This window comes from Lissotriton vulgaris, chromosome 12, assembly GCF_964263255.1.
Source record: "Lissotriton vulgaris chromosome 12, aLisVul1.2, whole genome shotgun sequence".
NCBI classification, from domain to species: Eukaryota; Metazoa; Chordata; class Amphibia; order Caudata; family Salamandridae; genus Lissotriton; species Lissotriton vulgaris.
This window is the reverse complement of record NC_141700.1, coordinates 799,996,800-800,015,924: the sequence shown is the minus strand read 5'-3', so window position 1 is coordinate 800,015,924 and position 19,125 is coordinate 799,996,800. Positions and strand designations below refer to the sequence as shown.

Genomic DNA, 19,125 nt, shown 5'->3' with positions numbered 1-19,125 from the left:
AATATCCAGCGATAGCGATGAAATCCGTGAATATCGCTGAGAATACAGCGATATTCACACATTAGCGACGAAATGCTCTTAGTCATGTTATCCACCTCCCATTGGATAACATGGCTAAGAACTTGTCTGAGCAGGCGTTAGTTTTTAGCGATAGCTGGAATATTTCCATCGCTACGCCTGCCTTGCTAATAGGCGATAGCGACGTTAGCGACTGTTTTCAGTCGCTAACAGGTTGGGTACGCCCACTTTGCATGTCATTAGCGATAAATATCACTGACATGCAAAGCGGGCCCCAAACCGCTCGCTATCGCCTAAAAGCTGTCGCTAACATCAGTTAGCGACAGCTTGCTAATAGGGCGATAGAATTATCGCCGCTTATCGGCCGAAAACAGCCGCTAAACCGGCGATAATTGCCTATCGCCCCCCTTGGTAATATGCCCCGTAGTTACCTCAACTTTACGTTATTTTGTTATACCTGGTATGAAACGAGATTGATTTGAGACACCATTAAAATCCTGAGAGACAAGGCGAGGCTGGATTAATTGCGCATTTGCTCAGTAATTAGAATATTAACATGACGAATCCCCACCTCCTGGGTAGAATTAATTCTCTTCCCAGTCAAGACTCTCACCGAAGGTTTCTTCAAGTATGTATGCACCCGAGTTCGTGCTCCAAAATAAATGTATGGTCTCTCATCAGTACACTTTCAACTAACACGCTACTTCTTAATGTCAAAATTAGGTGTATATCGCCACCCCGTGGCCAATCTTACCCATGCGATATACACCTAATTTTGACATTAAGAAGTAGCGTGTTAGTTGAAAGTGTACTGATGAGAGTACATACATTTATCTTGGCTGTTGGCTATGTGGGGGCTCTACATCAATGCATGTAGCGCTTTGAAAATGATTTTGTAAAAGCGCCTCTTGTACCATTTCCAGCCCTGAGGAAGCCGTTAGGTTACCTTTACCACGGCGAAACGCGTTGGCATGACATAAGGGATTGGAGTTGAAAATAATTAAAAAGAAAGACGAAATCTTCAAGAGCCCAATGGATTGTCTTATGTTTTTGTGCAAGAATGATTGTTGATGTGATAAGTGGTGTGCTGCGACCGTTATTGTAAATGTTGTTCAATCGCAGGAGTGTGTAGAGAGAAGTGGGGTGTTCTCTTCTCCCGTTGGTTTTGCGAGCACCCAAGGAAATTACATTGGAATTTACTGACTCGTGTATTTCCACATAAGCGCCACAAATCTCCCAAACACCCAACGCTAAACACCTCCCCCCGTGACCTAGGATAGCTGGATGCTCCTCAATTTTGAACTATTGTGAGGATAGTCACTGCCTCGTAGCCTGAGTGATGTCACTGCTGGAACAGTGAATCAAGTGTCCCTTCTCAACCAGAGACCCCCCTCGAATCATCCCCAGGGGTTTAGATCTGCTCATATCAGAGACACAGTGGGTTATTAGGTGTGTGTCCCTCTGGTAACTGTGTGCATCGCTCTACTCATGTAACGCCTACCTGACGTAAAGTAACACAAGCCAGGCCCTGCACTGCGTCTCTTTGTATTGACCCCGCCATGAAGAGCAACGTAAAGTAACGCAAGCCAGGCCCGGCACTGCGTCTCTTTGTATTGACCCCGCCATGCAGAGCAACGTAAAGTAACGCAAGCCAGGCTATGCACTGCGTCTCGCTGTATTTACTCCACCGTGTAGAGCAACATAAAGTAATGCAAGCCATGCCCTGCACTGCGTCTCTTTGTAACTATTGACCCCGCCATGCAGAGCAACGTAAAGTAACGCAAGCCAGGCTATGCACTGCGTCTCTTTGTATTTACCCCACCACGCAGAGCAACGTAAAGTGACGCAAGCCAGGCTATGCACTGCATCTCTTTGTATTTACTCCACCGTGCAGAACGAAGTAAAGTAGCGCAAGCCAGGCTATGCACTGCGTCTCTTTGTATTTACCCCACCACGCAGAGCAACGTAAAGTGACGCAAGCCAGGCTATGCACTGCATCTCTTTGTATTTACTCCACCGTGCAGAACGAAGTAAAGTAGCGCAAGCCAGGCTATGCACTGCGTCTCTCTGTATTTACTCCACCGTGCAGAACGAAGTAAAGTAGCACAAGCCATGCTATGCACTTCATCTCTCTGTGTTTACTCCACCGTGCAGAATGAAGTAAAGTAGCGCAAGCCAGGCTATGCAGTGCGTCTTTCTGTATTTACTCCACCGTGCAGAACGAAGTAAAGTAGCGCAAGCCAGGCTATGCACTGCGTCTCTCTGTATTTACTCCACCGTGCAGAACGAAGTAAAGTAGCGCAAGCCATGCTATGCACTGCGTCTCTTTGTATTTACTCCACCGTGCAAAACAAAGTAAAGTAGAGCAAGCCATGCTATGCACTGCGTCTCTCTGTATTTACTCTACCATGCAGAACGAAGTAAAGTAGTGCAAGCCAGGCTATGTACGAAGTCTCTTTGTATTGACCCCGCCATGCAGAGCAACGTAAAGTAACGCAAGCCAGGCTATGCACTGCGTCTCTTTGTATCTACCCCACCATGCAGAACGAAGTAAAGTAGCGCAAGCCAGGGTATGCACTGCGTCTCTCTGTATTTACTCCACCGTGCAGAACGAAGTAAAGTAGCGCAAGCCAGGCTTTGCACTGCGTCTCTTTGTATTGACCCCGCCATGCAGAGCAATGTAAAGTAACGCAAGCCAGGCTATGCACTGCTTCTCTTTGTATTTACTCCACCGTGCAGAACGAAGTAAAGTAGCGCAAGCCCTGCAATGCAATGTGTCTCTCTGTCTTTACTCTACCGTGCAGAACGAAGTAAAGTAGCGCAAGCCAGGCTATGCACTGCGTTTCTTTGTATTGACCCCGCCATGCAGAGCAACGTAAAGTAACGCAAGCAAGGCTATGACACTGCGTCTCTTTGTATTTACTCCACCGTGCAGAACGAAGTAAAGCAGCGCAAGCGATGCTATGCACTGCGTCTCTTTGTATTTACCCCACCATGCAGAACAACGTAAAGTAATGCAAGCCATGCCCTGCTCTGCGTCTCTTTGTATTGACCCCGCCATGCATAGGAGCGTAAAGTAACGCAAGCCACGCTATGCACTGCGTCTCTTTGTATTTACTCCACCGTACTGAACAAAGTAAAGTAGCGCAAGCCAGGCTATGCACTGCGTCTCTTTGTATTGACCTCGCCATGCAGAGCAACGTAAAGTAACACAAGCCAGGCTATGCAGTGCGTCTCTTTGTATTTACTCCACCGTGCAGAACGAAGTAAAGTAGCGCAAGCCATGCTATGCACTGCGTTTCTCTGTGTTTACTCCACCGTGCAGAATGAAGTAAAGTAGCGCAAGCCAGGTTATGCAGTGCGTCTTTCTGTATTTACTCCACCGTGCAGAACGAAGTAAAGTAGCGCAAGCCAGGCTATGCACTGCGTCTCTCTGTATTTACTCCACCGTGCAGAACGAAGTAAAGTAGCGCAAGCCATGCTATGCACTGCGTCTCTTTGTATTTACTCCACCGTGCAAAACAAAGTAAAGTAGAGCAAGCCATGCTATGCACTGCATCTCTCTGTATTTACTCTACCATGCAGAACGAAGTAAAGTAGTGCAAGCCAGGCTATGCACGAAGTCTCTTTGTATTGACCCCGCCATGCAGAGCAACGTAAAGTAACGCAAGCCAGGCTATGCACTGCGTCTCTTTGTATCTACCCCACCATGCAGAACGAAGTAAAGTAGCGCAAGCCAGGGTATGCACTGCGTCTCTCTGTATTTACTCCACCGTGCAGAACGAAGTAAAGTAGCGCAAGCCAGGCTTTGCACTGCGTCTCTTTGTATTGACCCCGCCATGCAGAGCAATGTAAAGTAACGCAAGCCAGGCTATGCACTGCTTCTCTTTGTATTTACTCCACCGTGCAGAACGAAGTAAACTAGCGCAAGCCATGCTATGCACTGTGTCTCTCTGTATTTACTCTACCGTGCAGAACGAAGTAAAGTAGCGCAAGCCAGGCTATGCACTGCGTCTCTCTGTATTTACTCCACCGTGCAGAACGAAGTAAAGTAGCTCAAGCCAGGCTATGCACTGCGTCTCTTTGTATTGACCCCGCCATGCAGAGCAACGTAAAGTAACGCAAGCAAGGCTATGACACTGCGACTCTTTGTATTTACTCCACCGTGCAAAACGAAGTAAAGCAGCGCAAGCCATGCTATGCACTGCGTCTCTTTGTATTTACCCCACCATGCAGAGCAACGTAAAGTAATGCAAGCCATGCTCTGCACTGCGTCTCTTTGTATTGACCCCGCCATGCAGAGCAACTTAAAGTAACGCAAGCCACGCTATGCACTGCGTCTCTTTGTATTTACTCCACCGTACAGAACAAAGTAAAGTAGCGCAAGCCAGGCTATGCACTGCGTCTCTTTGTATTGACCCCGCCATGCAGAGCAACGTAAAGTAACGCAAGCCAGGCTATGCACTGCGTCTCTTTGTATTTACTCCACCGTGCAGAACGAAGTAAAGTAGCGCAAGCCATGCTATGCACTGCGTCTCTCTGTATTTACTCCACCATGCAGAACGAAGTAAAGTAGCGCAAGCCAGGCTATGCACTGTGTCTCTCTGTGTTTACTCCACCGTGCAGAACGAAGTAAAGTAGCGCAAGCCAGGCTATGCACTGCGTCTCTCTGTATTTACTCCACCGTGCAGAACGAAGTAAAGTAGCGCAAGCCATGCTATGCACTGCGTCTCTCTGTATTTACCCCACTGTGCAGAACGAAGTAAAGTAGCGCAAGCCAGGCTATGCACTGCGTCTCTTTGTATTGACCCCGCCATGCAGAGGAACATAAAGTAACGCAAGCCAGGCTATGCACTGCGTCTCTTTGTATCGACCCCACCCTGCAGAATGAAGTAAAGTAGCGCAAGCCAGGCTATGCACTGCGTATCTTTGTATTGACCCCGCCATGCAGAGCAACGTAAAGTAACGCAAGCTAGGCTATGCACTGCGTCTCTTTGTATTTACTCCACCGTGCAGAACAAAGTAAAGTAGCGCAAGCCATGCTATGCACTGTGTCTCTCTGTATTTACTCTACCGTGCAGAACGAAGTAAAGTAGCGCAAGCCAGGCTATGCACTGCGTCTCTCTGTATTTACTCCACCGTGCAGAACGAAGTAAAGTAGCTCAAGCCAGGCTATGCACTGCGTCTCTTTGTATTGACCCCGCCATGCAGAGCAACGTAAAGTAACGCAAGCAAGGCTATGACACTGCGTCTCTTTGTATTTACTCCACCGTGCAAAATGAAGTAAAGCAGCGCAAGCCATGCTATGCACTGCGTCTCTTTGTATTTACCCCACCATGCAGAGCAACGTAAAGTAATGCAAGCCATGCTCTGCGTCTCTTTGTATTGACCCCGCCATGCAGAGCAACTTAAAGCAACGCAAGCCACGCTATGCACTGCGTCTCTTTGTATTTACTCCACCGTACAGAACAAAGTAAAGTAGCGCAAGCCAGGCTATGCACTGCGTCTCTTTGTATTGACCCCGCCATGCAGAGCAACGTAAAGTAACGCAAGCCAGGCTATGCACTGCGTCTCTTTGTATTTACTCCACCGTGCAGAACGAAGTAAAGTAGCGCAAGCCATGCTATGCACTGCGTCTCTCTGTATTTACTCCACCATGCAGATCGAAGTAAAGTAGCACAAGCCAGGCTATGCACTGTGTCTCTCTGTGTTTACTCCACCGTGCAGAACGAAGTAAAGTAGCGCAAGCCAGGCTATGCACTGCGTCTCTCTGTATTTACTCCACCGTGCAGAACGAAGTAAAGTAGCGCAAGCCATGCTATGCACTGCGTCTCTCTGTATTTACCCCACTGTGCAGAACGAAGTAAAGTAGCGCAAGCCAGGCTATGCACTGCGTCTCTTTGTATTGACCCCGCCATGCAGAGGAACATAAAGTAACGCAAGCCAGGCTATGCACTGCGTCTCTTTGTATCTACCCCACCCTGCAGAATGAAGTAAAGTAGCGCAAGCCAGGCTATGCACTGCGTATCTTTGTATTGACCCCGCCATGCAGAGCAACGTAAAGTAACGCAAGCTAGGCTATGCACTGCGTCTCTTTGTATTTACTCCACCGTGCAGAACAAAGTAAAGTAGCACAAGCCATGCTATGCACTGCGTCTCTCTGTATTTACTCCACCATGCAGAACAAAGTAAAGTAGCGCAAGCCATGCCATGCACTGCGTCTCTCTGTATTTACTCCACTGTGCAGAATGAAGTAAAGTAGCGCAAGCCATGCTATGCACTGCCTCTCTTTGTATTTACTCCACCGTGCAGAACGAAGTAAAGTAGCGCAAGCCAGGCTATGCACTGCGTCTCTCTGTATTTACTGCACCATGCAGAACGTAGTAAAGTAGCGCAAGCCAGGCTATGCACTGCGTCTCTTTGTATTGACCCCGCCATGCAGAGCAATGTAAAGTAAAGCAAGCCAGGCTATGCACTGCGTCTCTTTGTATTGACCCCGCCATGCAGAGCAACGTAAAGTAATGCAAGCCATGCCCTGCACTGCGTCTCTTTGTATTGACCCCGCCATGCAGAGCAACGTAAAGTAACGCAAGCCACGCTATGCACTGCGTCTCTTTGTATTTACTCCACGGTACAGAACAAAGTAAAGTAGCGCAAGCCAGGCTATGCACTGCGTCTCTTTGTATTGACCCCGCCATGCAGAGCAACGTAAAGTAACACAAGCCAGGCTATGCAGTGCGTCTCTTTGTATTTACTCCACCGTGCAGAACGAAGTAAAGTAGCGCAAGCCATGCTATGCACTGCGTCTCTCTGTGTTTACTCCACCGTGCAGAATGAAGTAAAGTAGCGCAAGCCAGGTTATGCAGTGCGTCTTTCTGTATTTACTCCACCGTGCAGAACGAAGTAAAGTAGCGCAAGCCAGGCTATGCACTGCGTCTCTCTGTATTTACTCCACAGTGCAGAACGAAGTAAAGTAGCGCAAGCCATGCTATGCACTGCGTCTCTTTGTATTTACTCCACCGTGCAAAACAAAGTAAAGTAGAGCAAGCCATGCTATGCACTGCATCTCTCTGTATTTACTCTACCATGCAGAACGAAGTAAAGTAGTGCAAGCCAGGCTATGCACGAAGTCTCTTTGTATTGACCCCGCCATGCAGAGCAACGTAAAGTAACGCAAGCCAGGCTATGCACTGCGTCTCTTTGTATCTACCCCACCATGCAGAACGAAGTAAAGTAGCGCAAGCCAGGGTATGCACTGTGTCTCTCTGTATTTACTCCACCGTGCAGAACGAAGTAAAGTAGCGCAAGCCAGGCTTTGCACTGCGTCTCTTTGTATTGACCCCGCCATGCAGAGCAATGTAAAGTAACGCAAGCCAGGCTATGCACTGCTTCTCTTTGTATTTACTCCACCGTGCAGAACGAAGTAAACTAGCGCAAGCCATGCTATGCACTGTGTCTCTCTGTATTTACTCTACCGTGCAGAACGAAGTAAAGTAGCGCAAGCCAGGCTATGCACTGCGTCTCTCTGTATTTACTCCACCGTGCAGAACGAAGTAAAGTAGCTCAAGCCAGGCTATGCACTGCGTCTCTTTGTATTGACCCCGCCATGCAGAGCAACGTAAAGTAACGCAAGCAAGGCTATGACACTGCGTCTCTTTGTATTTACTCCACCGTGCAAAACGAAGTAAAGCAGCGCAAGCCATGCTATGCACTGCGTCTCTTTGTATTTACCCCACCATGCAGAGCAACGTAAAGTAATGCAAGCCATGCCCTGCACTGCGTCTCTTTGTATTGACCCCGCCATGCAGAGCAACTTAAAGTAACGCAAGCCACGCTATGCACTGCGTCTCTTTGTATTTACTCCACCGTACAGAACAAAGTAAAGTAGCGCAAGCCAGGCTATGCACTGCGTCTCTTTGTGGTGACCCCGCCATGCAGAACGAAGTAAAGTAGCGCAAGCCATGCTATGCACTGCGTCTCTCTGTATTTACTCCACCGTGCAGAACGAAGTAAAGTAGCGCAAGCCAGGCTATGCACTGTGTCTCTCTGTGTTTACTCCACCGTGCAGAACGAAGTAAAGTAGCGCAAGCCAGGCTATGCACTGCGTCTCTCTGTATTTACTCCACCGTGCAGAACGAAGTAAAGTAGCGCAAGCCAGGCTATGCACTGCGTCTCTCTGTATTTACTCCACCGTGCAGAACGAAGTAAAGTAGCGCAAGCCATGCTATGCACTGCGTCTCTCTGTATTTACCCCACTGTGCAGAACGAAGTAAAGTAGCGCAAGCCAGGCTATGCACTGCGTCTCTTTGTATTGACCCCGCCATGCAGAGGAACATAAAGTAACGCAAGCCAGGCTATGCACTGCGTCTCTTTGTATCTACCCCACCCTGCAGAATGAAGTAAAGTAGCGCAAGCCAGGCTATGCACTGCGTATCTTTGTATTGACCCCGCCATGCAGAGCAACGTAAAGTAACGCAAGCTAGGCTATGCACTGCGTCTCTTTGTATTTACTCCACCGTGCAGAACGAAGTAAAGTAGCGCAAGCCATGCTATGCACTGCGTCTCTCTGTATTTACTCCACCGTGCAGAACGAAGTAAAGTAGCACAAGCCATGCTATGCACTGCGTCTCTCTGTATTTACTCCACCATGCAGAACAAAGTAAAGTAGCGCAAGCCATGCCATGCACTGCGTCTCTCTGTATTTACTCCACCGTGCAGAACGAAGTAAAGTAGCGCAAGCCATGCTATGCACTGCCTCTCTTTGTATTTACTCCACCGTGCTGAACGAAGTAAAGTAGCGCAAGCCAGGCTATGCACTGCGTCTCTCTGTATTTACTGCACCATGCAGAACGTAGTAAAGTAGCGCAAGCCAGGCTATGCACTGCGTCTCTTTGTATTGACCCCGCCATGCAGAGCAATGTAAAGTAAAGCAAGCCAGGCTATGCACTGCGTCTCTTTGTATTGACCCCGCCATGCAGAGCAACGTAAAGTAATGCAAGCCATGCCCTGCACTGCGTCTCTTTGTATTGACCCCGCCATGCAGAGCAACGTAAAGTAACGCAAGCCACGCTATGCACTGCGTCTCTTTGTATTTACTCCACCGTACAGAACAAAGTAAAGTAGCGCAAGCCAGGCTATGCACTGCGTCTCTTTGTATTGACCCCGCCATGCAGAGCAACGTAAAGTAACACAAGCCAGGCTATGCAGTGCGTCTCTTTGTATTTACTCCACCGTGCAGAACGAAGTAAAGTAGCGCAAGCCATGCTATGCACTGCGTCTCTCTGTGTTTACTCCACCGTGCAGAATGAAGTAAAGTAGCGCAAGCCAGGTTATGCAGTGCGTCTTTCTGTATTTACTCCACCGTGCAGAACGAAGTAAAGTAGCGCAAGCCAGGCTATGCACTGCGTCTCTCTGTATTTACTCCACCGTGCAGAACGAAGTAAAGTAGCGCAAGCCATGCTATGCACTGCGTCTCTTTGTATTTACTCCACCGTGCAAAACAAAGTAAAGTAGAGCAAGCCATGCTATGCACTGCATCTCTCTGTATTTACTCTACCATGCAGAACGAAGTAAAGTAGTGCAAGCCAGGCTATGCACGAAGTCTCTTTGTATTGACCCCGCCATGCAGAGCAACGTAAAGTAACGCAAGCCAGGCTATGCACTGCGTCTCTTTGTATCTACCCCACCATGCAGAATGAAGTAAAGTAGCACAAGCCAGGGTATGCACTGCGTCTCTCTGTATTTACTCCACCGTGCAGAACGAAGTAAAGTAGCGCAAGCCAGGCTTTGCACTGCGTCTCTTTGTATTGACCCCGCCATGCAGAGCAATGTAAAGTAACGCAAGCCAGGCTATGCACTGCTTCTCTTTGTATTTACTCCACCGTGCAGAACGAAGTAAACTAGCGCAAGCCATGCTATGCACTGTGTCTCTCTTTATTTACTCTACCGTGCAGAACGAAGTAAAGTAGCGCAAGCCAGGCTATGCACTGCGTCTCTCTGTATTTACTCCACCGTGCAGAACGAAGTAAAGTAGCTCAAGCCAGGCTATGCACTGCGTCTCTTTGTATTGACCCCGCCATGCAGAGCAACGTAAAGTAACGCAAGCAAGGCTATGACACTGCGTCTCTTTGTATTTACTCCACCGTGCAAAACAAAGTAAAGCAGCGCAAGCCATGCTATGCACTGCGTCTCTTTGTATTTACCCCACCATGCAGAGCAACGTAAAGTAATGCAAGCCATGCCCTGCACTGCGTCTCTTTGTATTGACCCCGCCATGCAGAGCAACGTAAAGTAACGCAAGCCACGCTATGCACTGCGTCTCTTTGTATTTACTCCACCGTACAGAACAAAGTAAAGTAGCGCAAGCCAGGCTATGCACTGCGTCTCTTTGTATTGACCCCGCCATGCAGAGCAACGTAAAGTAAAGCAAGCCAGGCTATGCACTGCGTCTCTTTGTATTTACTCCACCGTGCAGAACGAAGTAAAGTAGCGCAAGCCATGCTATGCACTGCGTCTCTCTGTATTTACTCCACCGTGCAGAACGAAGTAAAGTAGCGCAAGCCAGGCTATGCACTGTGTCTCTCTGTGTTTACTCCACCGTGCAGAATGAAGTAAAGTAGCGCAAGCCAGGCTATGCACTGCGTCTCTCTGTATTTACTCCACCGTGCAGAACGAAGTAAAGTAGCGCAAGCCATGCTATGCACTGCGTCTCTCTGTATTTACCCCACTGTGCAGAATGAAGTAAAGTAGCGCAAGCCAGGCTATGCACTGCGTCTCTTTGTATTGACCCCGCCATGCAGAGGAACATAAAGTAACGCAAGCCAGGCTATGCACTGCGTCTCTTTGTATCTACCCCACCCAGCAGAATGAAGTAAAGTAGAGCAAGCCAGGCTATGCACTGCGTATCTTTGTATTGACCCCGCCATGCAGAGCAACGTAAAGTAACGCAAGCTAGGCTATGCACTGCGTCTCTTTGTATTTACTCCACCGTGCAGATCGAAGTAAAGTAGCGCAAGCCATGCTATGCACTGCGTCTCTTTGTATTTACTCCACCGTGCAGAACGAAGTAAAGTAGCACAAGCCATGCTATGCACTGCGTCTCTCTGTATTTACTCCACCATGCAGAACAAAGTAAAGTAGCGCAAGCCATGCCATGCACTGCGTCTCTCTGTATTTACTCCACCGTGCAGAACGAAGTAAAGTAGCGCAAGCCATGCTATGCACTGCCTCTCTTTGTATTTACTCCACCGTGCAGAACGAAGTAAAGTAGCGCAAGCCAGGCTATGCACTGCGTCTCTCTGTATTTACTGCACCATGCAGAACGTAGTAAAGTAGCGCAAGCCAGGCTATGCACTGCGTCTCTTTGTATTGACCCCGCCATGCAGAGCAACGTAAAGTAAAGCAAGCCAGGCTATGCACTGCGTCTCTTTGTATTGACCCCGCCATGCAGAGCAACGTAAAGTAACGCAAGCCATGCTATGCACTGCGTCTCTTTGTATTTACCCCACCACGCAGAGTGATGTAAAGTAACGCAAGCCAGACCCTGCACTGCGTCTCTTTGTATGTACTCCACCATGCACAGCGACGTAAAGTAACGCAAGCCAGGCCCTGCACTGCGTCTCTTTGTATTTACTCCACTTTGCAGAGCGACATAAAGTAACGCAAGCCAGGCTATGCACTGCGTCTCTTTGTACTTACCCCACCATGCAGAGCAACGTCAAGTAACGCAAGCCAGGCTATGCACTGTGTCTCCTTGTATTTACTCCACCTTTCAGAGCAACGTAAAGTAACGCAAGCCAGGCTATGCAATGAGTCTCTTTGTATTTACCCCTCCATGCAGAGCGACGTAACGTAACGCAAGCCAGGCCCTGCACTGCGTCTCTTTGTATTTACCACTCCATGCAGAGCAACGTAAAGTAACGCAAGCCAGGCCCTGCACTGCGTCTCTTTGTATTTACTCCACCGTGCAGAGCAACATACAGTAACTCAAGCCAGGCCATGCATTGCGTCTCTCTGTATTTACCCCACCATGCAGAGTAATGTAAAGAAACGCAAGCCAGGCTATGCACTGCGTCTCTTTGTATTTACCCCACCATGCTGGGCGACGTAAAGTAGCGCAAGCCACACCATGCACTGCGATCCTTTCTATTTACTCCACCATGCAGAACAACGTAAAGTAACGCAAGCCAGGCTATGTACTGCGTCTCTTTGTATTTACCCCGCCATGCAGAACAACGTAAAGTAACGCAAGCCAGGCTATGTACTGCGTCTCTTTTATTTACTCCACCACGCAGAGTGACGTAAAGTAACGCAAGCCAGGCTATGTACTGCGTCTCTTTGTATTTAATCCACCACGCAGAGTGACGTAAAGTAACGCAAGCCAGGCTATGCCCTGCGACTCTTTGTATTTACCCCACCATGCAGAGCAACGTAAAGTAATGCAAGCCATGCCCTGCACTGCGTCTCTTTGTATTGACCCCGCCATGCAGAGCAACGTAAAGTAACGCAAGCCAGGCTATGCACTGCGTCTTTTTGTATTTACCCCACCACGCAGAGCAACGTAAAGTAACGCAAGGCAGGCTATGCACTGCGTCTCTTTGCATTTACTCCACCGTGCAGAACGAAGTAAAGTAGCGCAAGCCATACTATGCAGTGCGTCTCTCTGTATTTACTCCACCGTGCAGAATGAAGTAAAGTAGCGCAAGCCAGGCTATGCACTGCCTCTCTCTGTATTTACTCCACCGTGCAGAACGAAGTAAAGTAGCACAAGCCATGCTATGCACTGCGTCTCTCTGTATTTACTCCACCATGAAGAATGAAGTAAAGCAGCGCAAGCCATGCTATGCACTTCGTCTCTCTGTATTTACTCCACCATGCAGAACGAAGTAAAGTAGCGCAAGCCAGGCTATGCACTGCGTCTCTCTGTATTTACTCCACCGTGCAGCACGAAGTAAAGTAGCGCAAGCCAGGCTATGCACTGCGTCTCTCTGTATTTACTCCACCGTGCAGAACGAAGTAAAGTAGCGCAAGCCAGGCTATGCACTGCGTCTCTCTGTATTTACTCCACCATGCAGAACGAAGTAAAGTAGCGCAAGCCGTGCTATGCACTGCGTCTCTTTGTATTTACTCCACCGTGCAGAACGAAGTAAAGTAGCGCAAGCCATGCTATGCACTGCGTCTCTCTGTATTTACTCCACCGTGCAGAACGAAGTAAAGTAGCGCAAGCCAGGCTATGCACTGCGTCTCTTTGTATTGACCCCGCCATGCAGAGAAACGTAAAGTAACGCAAGCCATGCTATGCACTGCGTCTCTTTGTATCTACCCCACCATGCAGAACAAAGTAAAGTAGCGCAAGCCAGGCTATGCACTGCGTCTCTCTGTATTTACTCCACCGTGCAGAATGAAGTAAAGTAGCGCAAGCCAGGCTTTGCACTGCATCTCTTTGTATTGACCCCGTCATGCAGAGCAATGTAAAGTAACGCAAGCCAGGCTATGCACTGCGTCTCTTTGTATTTACTCCACCGTGCAGAACGAAGTAAAGTAGCACAAGCCATGCTATGCACTGTGTCTCTCTGTATTTACTCTACCGTGCAGAACGAAGTAAAGTAGCGCAAGCGAGGCTATGCACTGCGTCTCTCTGTATTTACTCCACCGTGCAGAACTAAGTAAAGTAGCGCAAGCCAGGCTATGCACTGCATCTCTTTGTATTGACCCCGCCATGCAGAGCAACGTAAAGTAACGCAAGCAAGGCTATGTACTGCGTCTCTTTTATTTACTCCACCACGCAGAGTGACGTAAAGTAACGCAAGCCAGGCTATGTACTGCGTCTCTTTGTATTTAATCCACCACGCAGAGTGACGTAAAGTAACGCAAGCCAGGCTATGCCCTGCGACTCTTTGTATTTACCCCACCATGCAGAGCAACGTAAAGTAATGCAAGCCATGCCCTGCACTGCGTCTCTTTGTATTGACCCCGCCATGCAGAGCAACGTAAAGTAACGCAAGCCAGGCTATGCACTGCGTCTCTTTGTATTTACTCCACCGTGCAGAACGAAGTAAAGCAGCGCAAGCCATGCTATGCACTGCGTCTCTCTGTATTTACTCCACTGTGCAGAATGTAGTAAAGTAGCGCAAGCCAGGCTATGCACTGCGTCTCTCTGTATTTACTCCACCGTGCAGAACGAAGTAAAGTAGCGCTGGCCATGCTATGCACTGCCTCTCTTTATATTTACCCAACCATGCAGAGCAACGTAAAGTAATGCAAGCCATGCCCTGCACTGTGTCTCTTTGTATTGACCTCGCCATGCAGAGCAACGTAAAGTAACGCAAGCCAGGCTATGCACTGCATCTCTTTGTATTTACTCCACCGTGCAGAACGAAGTAAAGTAGCGCAAGCCATGCTATGCACTGCGTCTCTTTGTATTGACCCCGCCATGCAGAGCAATGTAAAGTAATGCAAGCCAGGCTATGCACTGCGTCTCTCTGTATTTACTCCACCGTGCAGAACGAAGTAAAGTAGCGCAAGCCATGCTATGCACTGCGTCTCTTTGTATTTACTCCACCGTGCAGAACGAAGTAAAGTAGCGCAAGCCATGCTATGCACTGCGTCTCTCTGTATTTACTCCACTGTGCAGAACGAAGTAAAGTAGCGCAAGCGAGGCTATGCACTGCGTCTCTTTGTATTGACCCCGCCATGCAGAGCAACGTAAAGTAACGCAAGCCAGGCTATGCACTGCGTCTCTTTGTATCTACCCCACCATGCAGAACGAAGTAAAGTAGCGCAAGCCAGGCTATGCACTGCGTCTCTCTGTATTTACTCCACCCTGCAGAATGAAGTAAAGTAGCGCAAGCCAGGCTATGCACTGCGTCTCTTTGTATTGACCCCGCCATGCAGAGCAACGTAAAGTAACACAAGCCAGGCTATACACTGCGTCTCTTTGTATTTACTCCACCGTGCAGAACGAAGTAAAGTAGCGCAAGCCATGCTATGCACTGTGTCTCTCTGTATTTACTCCACCGTGCAGAACGAAGTAAAGTAGCGCAAGCCATGCTATGCACTGCGTCTCTCTGTATTTACTCCACCGTGCAGAACGAAGTAAAGTAGCGCAAGCCATGCTATGCACTGCGTCTCTCTGTATTTACTCCACCGTGCAGAACGAAGTAAAGCAGCGCAAGCCATGCTATGCACTGCGTCTCTCTGTATTTACTCCACTGTGCAGAATGTAGTAAAGTACCGCAAGCCAGGCTATGCACTGCGTCTCTCTGTATTTACTCCACCGTGCAGAACAAAGTAAAGTAGCGCAAGCCATGCTATGCACTGCATCTCTTTGCATTTACCCCACCATGCAGAGCAACGTAAAGTAATGCAAACCATGCCCTGCACTGTGTCTCTTTGTATTGACCTCGCCATGCAGAGCAACGTAAAGTAACGCAAGCCAGGCTATGCACTGCATCTCTTTGTATTTACTCCACCGTGCAGAACAAAGTAAAGTAGCGCAAGCCAGGCTATGCACTGCGTCTCTTTGTATTGACCCCGCCATGCAGAGCAACGTAAAGTAACGCAAGCCAGGCTATGCACTGCGTCTCTTTGTATTTACTCCATCGTGCAGAACGAAGTAAAGTAGCGCAAGCCATACTATGCACTGCGTCTCTCTGTATTTACTCCACCGTGCAGAATGAAGTAAAGTAGCGCAAGCCATGCTATGCACTGTGTCTCTCTGTATTTACTCCACCATGTAGAACGAAGTAAAGTAGCGCAAGCCAGGCTATGCACTGCGTCTCTCTGTATTTACTCCACCGTGCAGAACAAAGTAAAGTAGCGCAAGCCATGCTATGCACTGCGTCTCTTTGTATTTACTCCACCGTGCAGAACGAAGTAAAGTAGCGCAAGCCATGCTATGCACTGCGTCTCTCTGTATTTACTCCACTGTGCAGAACGAAGTAAAGTAGCTCAAGCCAGGCTATGCACTGCGTCTCTTTGTATTGACCCCGCCATGCAGAGCAACGTAAAGTAACGGAAGCCAGGCTATGCACTGCGTCTCTTTGTATCTACCCCACCATGCAGAACGAAGTAAAGTAGCGCAAGCCAGGCTATGCACTGCGTCTCTCTGTATTTACTCCACCCTGCAGAATGAAGTAAAGTAGCGCAAGCCAGGCTATGCACTGCGTCTCTTTGTATTGATCCCGCCATGCAGAGCAACGTAAAGTAACGCAAGCCAGGCTATACACTGCGTCTCTTTGTATTTACTCCACCGTGCAGAACGAAGTAAAGTAGCGCAAGCCATGCTATGCACTGCGTCTCTCTGTATTTACTCCACCGTGCAGAACAAAGTAAAGTAGCGCAAGCAATGCAATGCACTGCGTCTCTCTGTATTTACTCCACCGTGCAGAACGAAGTAAAGTAGCGCAAGCCATGCTATGCACTGCGTCTCTCTGTATTTACTCCACCGTGCAGAACGAAGTAAAGTAGCGCAAGCCATGCTATGCACTGCGTCTCTCTGTATTTACTCCACCGTGCAGTTTTGAACACAACATACACATCTCTGCTCGGCTGTGAGTTCATGTCGGCAATGGGAGCTGTCGGAGGGGCTGGGCTGGAAGGGGCCTTGCAGGGCGCCAGACCTTTCTGTGCAGAGGGGACTTTGACCCCCGTGACGTCATTCGCCAGGAGCACGTGCTGCACACCTCACATCTGAGGAATAACGCACCGCGCTTCCTGCCAGAGAGTGGTGCACGGTGGCACCGTGACGCGCTGGGACACCGTCCCTTGTCACCCGGGTTAATGTGTGACGGGTCCTTGCCCCTCCCACCCCCCATGAGCGATCTTACCCGGCAGCGGTTCCCACAGCAGCCGGCTCCGCAGCAGCCTTTCCCTCCGGCTCTGACGGCGGCGCACCCGGGGCAGAGGACCTGCAAGAAGGAGAGAAGATGTCAGCGGCGAGCGATGAAGCAAAGGGACCGCAGCACAAGCGTGCGATCCAGTTAAACCTCAAAACTGAAAACACGATGTAAAAGAGGCACACACTTGAGTTCGACATTCACAAACTATTTTACTCGGAAAGGCAGAGTAGACGGTGTGAATAAAATGAAGTTTTAGTTTTTATTTCCACTTCCAAACAAAACAAACTCCCTGAACGTGACACATATATTGATGGAATATGTTGGGTACTGGTTTATTTCGAATGGCAATAAAAATGGACACCAAAAACAGTAAGGCATGATTGACTTTTACTTCTTTTTTATAGGCCGCACAGTTTGGTTTTCCTTGCCCCATACATTGGCCTTCCTTGGACGTGGCTTATGTTCAGCCTTACCACATAACTGGTCCCCCCTGGCCGCTTGATTCGAGTGGACTCTCCCATCCACGATCAAGCCTCGCCTCCCCCGGCCCTTGCATCTGTCCTCAGTTCAGGATTGCGGTGAAGCGCTCTGAAGCACGAAGAGAGGAGCTATGAATATTAGGATCTGACGTGTATCTCATCGGGTATATGGGGACCGCCGAGACTTTCAGAGGTCAAGGCCCTGAGGGCAATCTCCCATGTTCCCCTACGGCCTGTCTGTCTCTGCTGGGGTGGGCGTGCCCCGTAGACTTCCAGGCGCTAGAGAGGAGTGGAGGGGTGATGTGAAGTCTGAGCACGTAGATCGAACCACATCATTTTTTAATTCAGGTGCATTTCTGATCCAGTCTCTGGCATCAATTTCAAGCGGGTTATCGAGGGGTTAAGGCCCCGGTGTACAGGGCCTGCCGCCCCATTCCTCGGGGTAAAAGCTGGGAATGACCACATGAATGGGGGAGTAAGAGGATTTTATTGCACACATGTAACATATCAAACTCAAAAGTTGAAACCGCCTTCGGTGCAACAACAAGGTCTACATAGCGTGGCTCACACTCCTGTCATTAACCTATAGACAATGTATGGCGCCTCCAGCTCCTCAGGGAGGGGGTTCAGGATCAGACAAGCTGCAGATCACTGCGGGCCACGAAGAAATGAGGTGAGGGCACAGGCGCCTCAAGGCGCTTTGTATGGGACACTTTCTGGGGCACTCTACCCACAACCCACACTTTGTTCTCCTGGGCAGCACTCTTCTAAACACTCACAACTCATACACCCTCACCTGGACCGTACCACCCTCATTCACTCTTCTACCCTCTCAAGGCTCATACACCCTCACCTGGACCGTACCACCCTCATACACTCTTCTACCCTCTCATACCTCATACACCCTCACCTGGACCTCACTGCCCTCATTCACTCTTCTACCCTCTCATACCTCATACAACCTCACTGACCTCACCCACTTCTTACCCACACCACCTTCAAAACAGGCCCCTTCCCAGATGACTGGAAGCATGCCAAAGTCAGGCCACTACTCAAGAAGCCCACTGCCAACCCTACCAACCTCAAAAACTACTGGCCCATCTTGATTCGCACCTTTGCAGCCAAAGTAGCAGAGAAAACAGTCTACAGGGAACTGACACAATTCATCGAAGAACACGCTGTCCTCGACCCGCCCAATCCGGATTCTGAGCAAACCACAGCACCAAGACCACCCTACTCGCCGCCACAGACGACATTTGCACCCTTGTGGACCAGAGCCCCTCCGTGGCCCTTGTCCTCCTCGACCTGTCTGCAGCCTTCGACACTGTCTCTCACTACACACTAATCACCAGACTACACAACGCCGGCATACAAGGAACTGCCCTAGACTGGATCCGCTCCTTCCTCACCGGAAGAAGCCAAAGGATCAGATAACCACCCTTCCTCTCCGCCCCCACGGAAATCACCTGCGGAGCCACACAGGGGTCATCTCTGAGCCTGACCTTCTTCAACATCTACATGTCCCCCCTTACAGACAGCACCCGACAACACGGCCTCAACATCGTATCCTACACCGCCGACACCCAGCTCATCCTCTCCCTCACCAAAGATCCCACCACTGCCAAACTCAACTTTCAGATGGATGACCAACATCTGCCTATAACTCAACGCCGAGAATTTAGAAGTCCTCGTCCTTGGAACCACCCCTTCTGCATGGCACAACACCTGGTGCTGCCGCCCCCCACCCTCGGAAGCCCACCTACCCCCACAGACCACGCCAAGAACCTCAG

General features: G+C 49.3%; 1 protein-coding gene across 1 annotated transcript in view; it reads right to left on the bottom strand.

The window, feature by feature from the left end:
• The window catches only part of TM4SF5 (transmembrane 4 L six family member 5), a 46,811-nt gene that overhangs the window by 18,599 nt on the left and 9,087 nt on the right, over window positions 1-19,125 (bottom strand). The window contains exon 2 of the mRNA XM_086946220.1: window positions 16,845-16,925. Within this exon, the coding sequence (XP_086802346.1) occupies window positions 16,845-16,925 (81 nt within the window). The remainder of the gene's footprint in view (window positions 1-16,844; window positions 16,926-19,125) is intronic.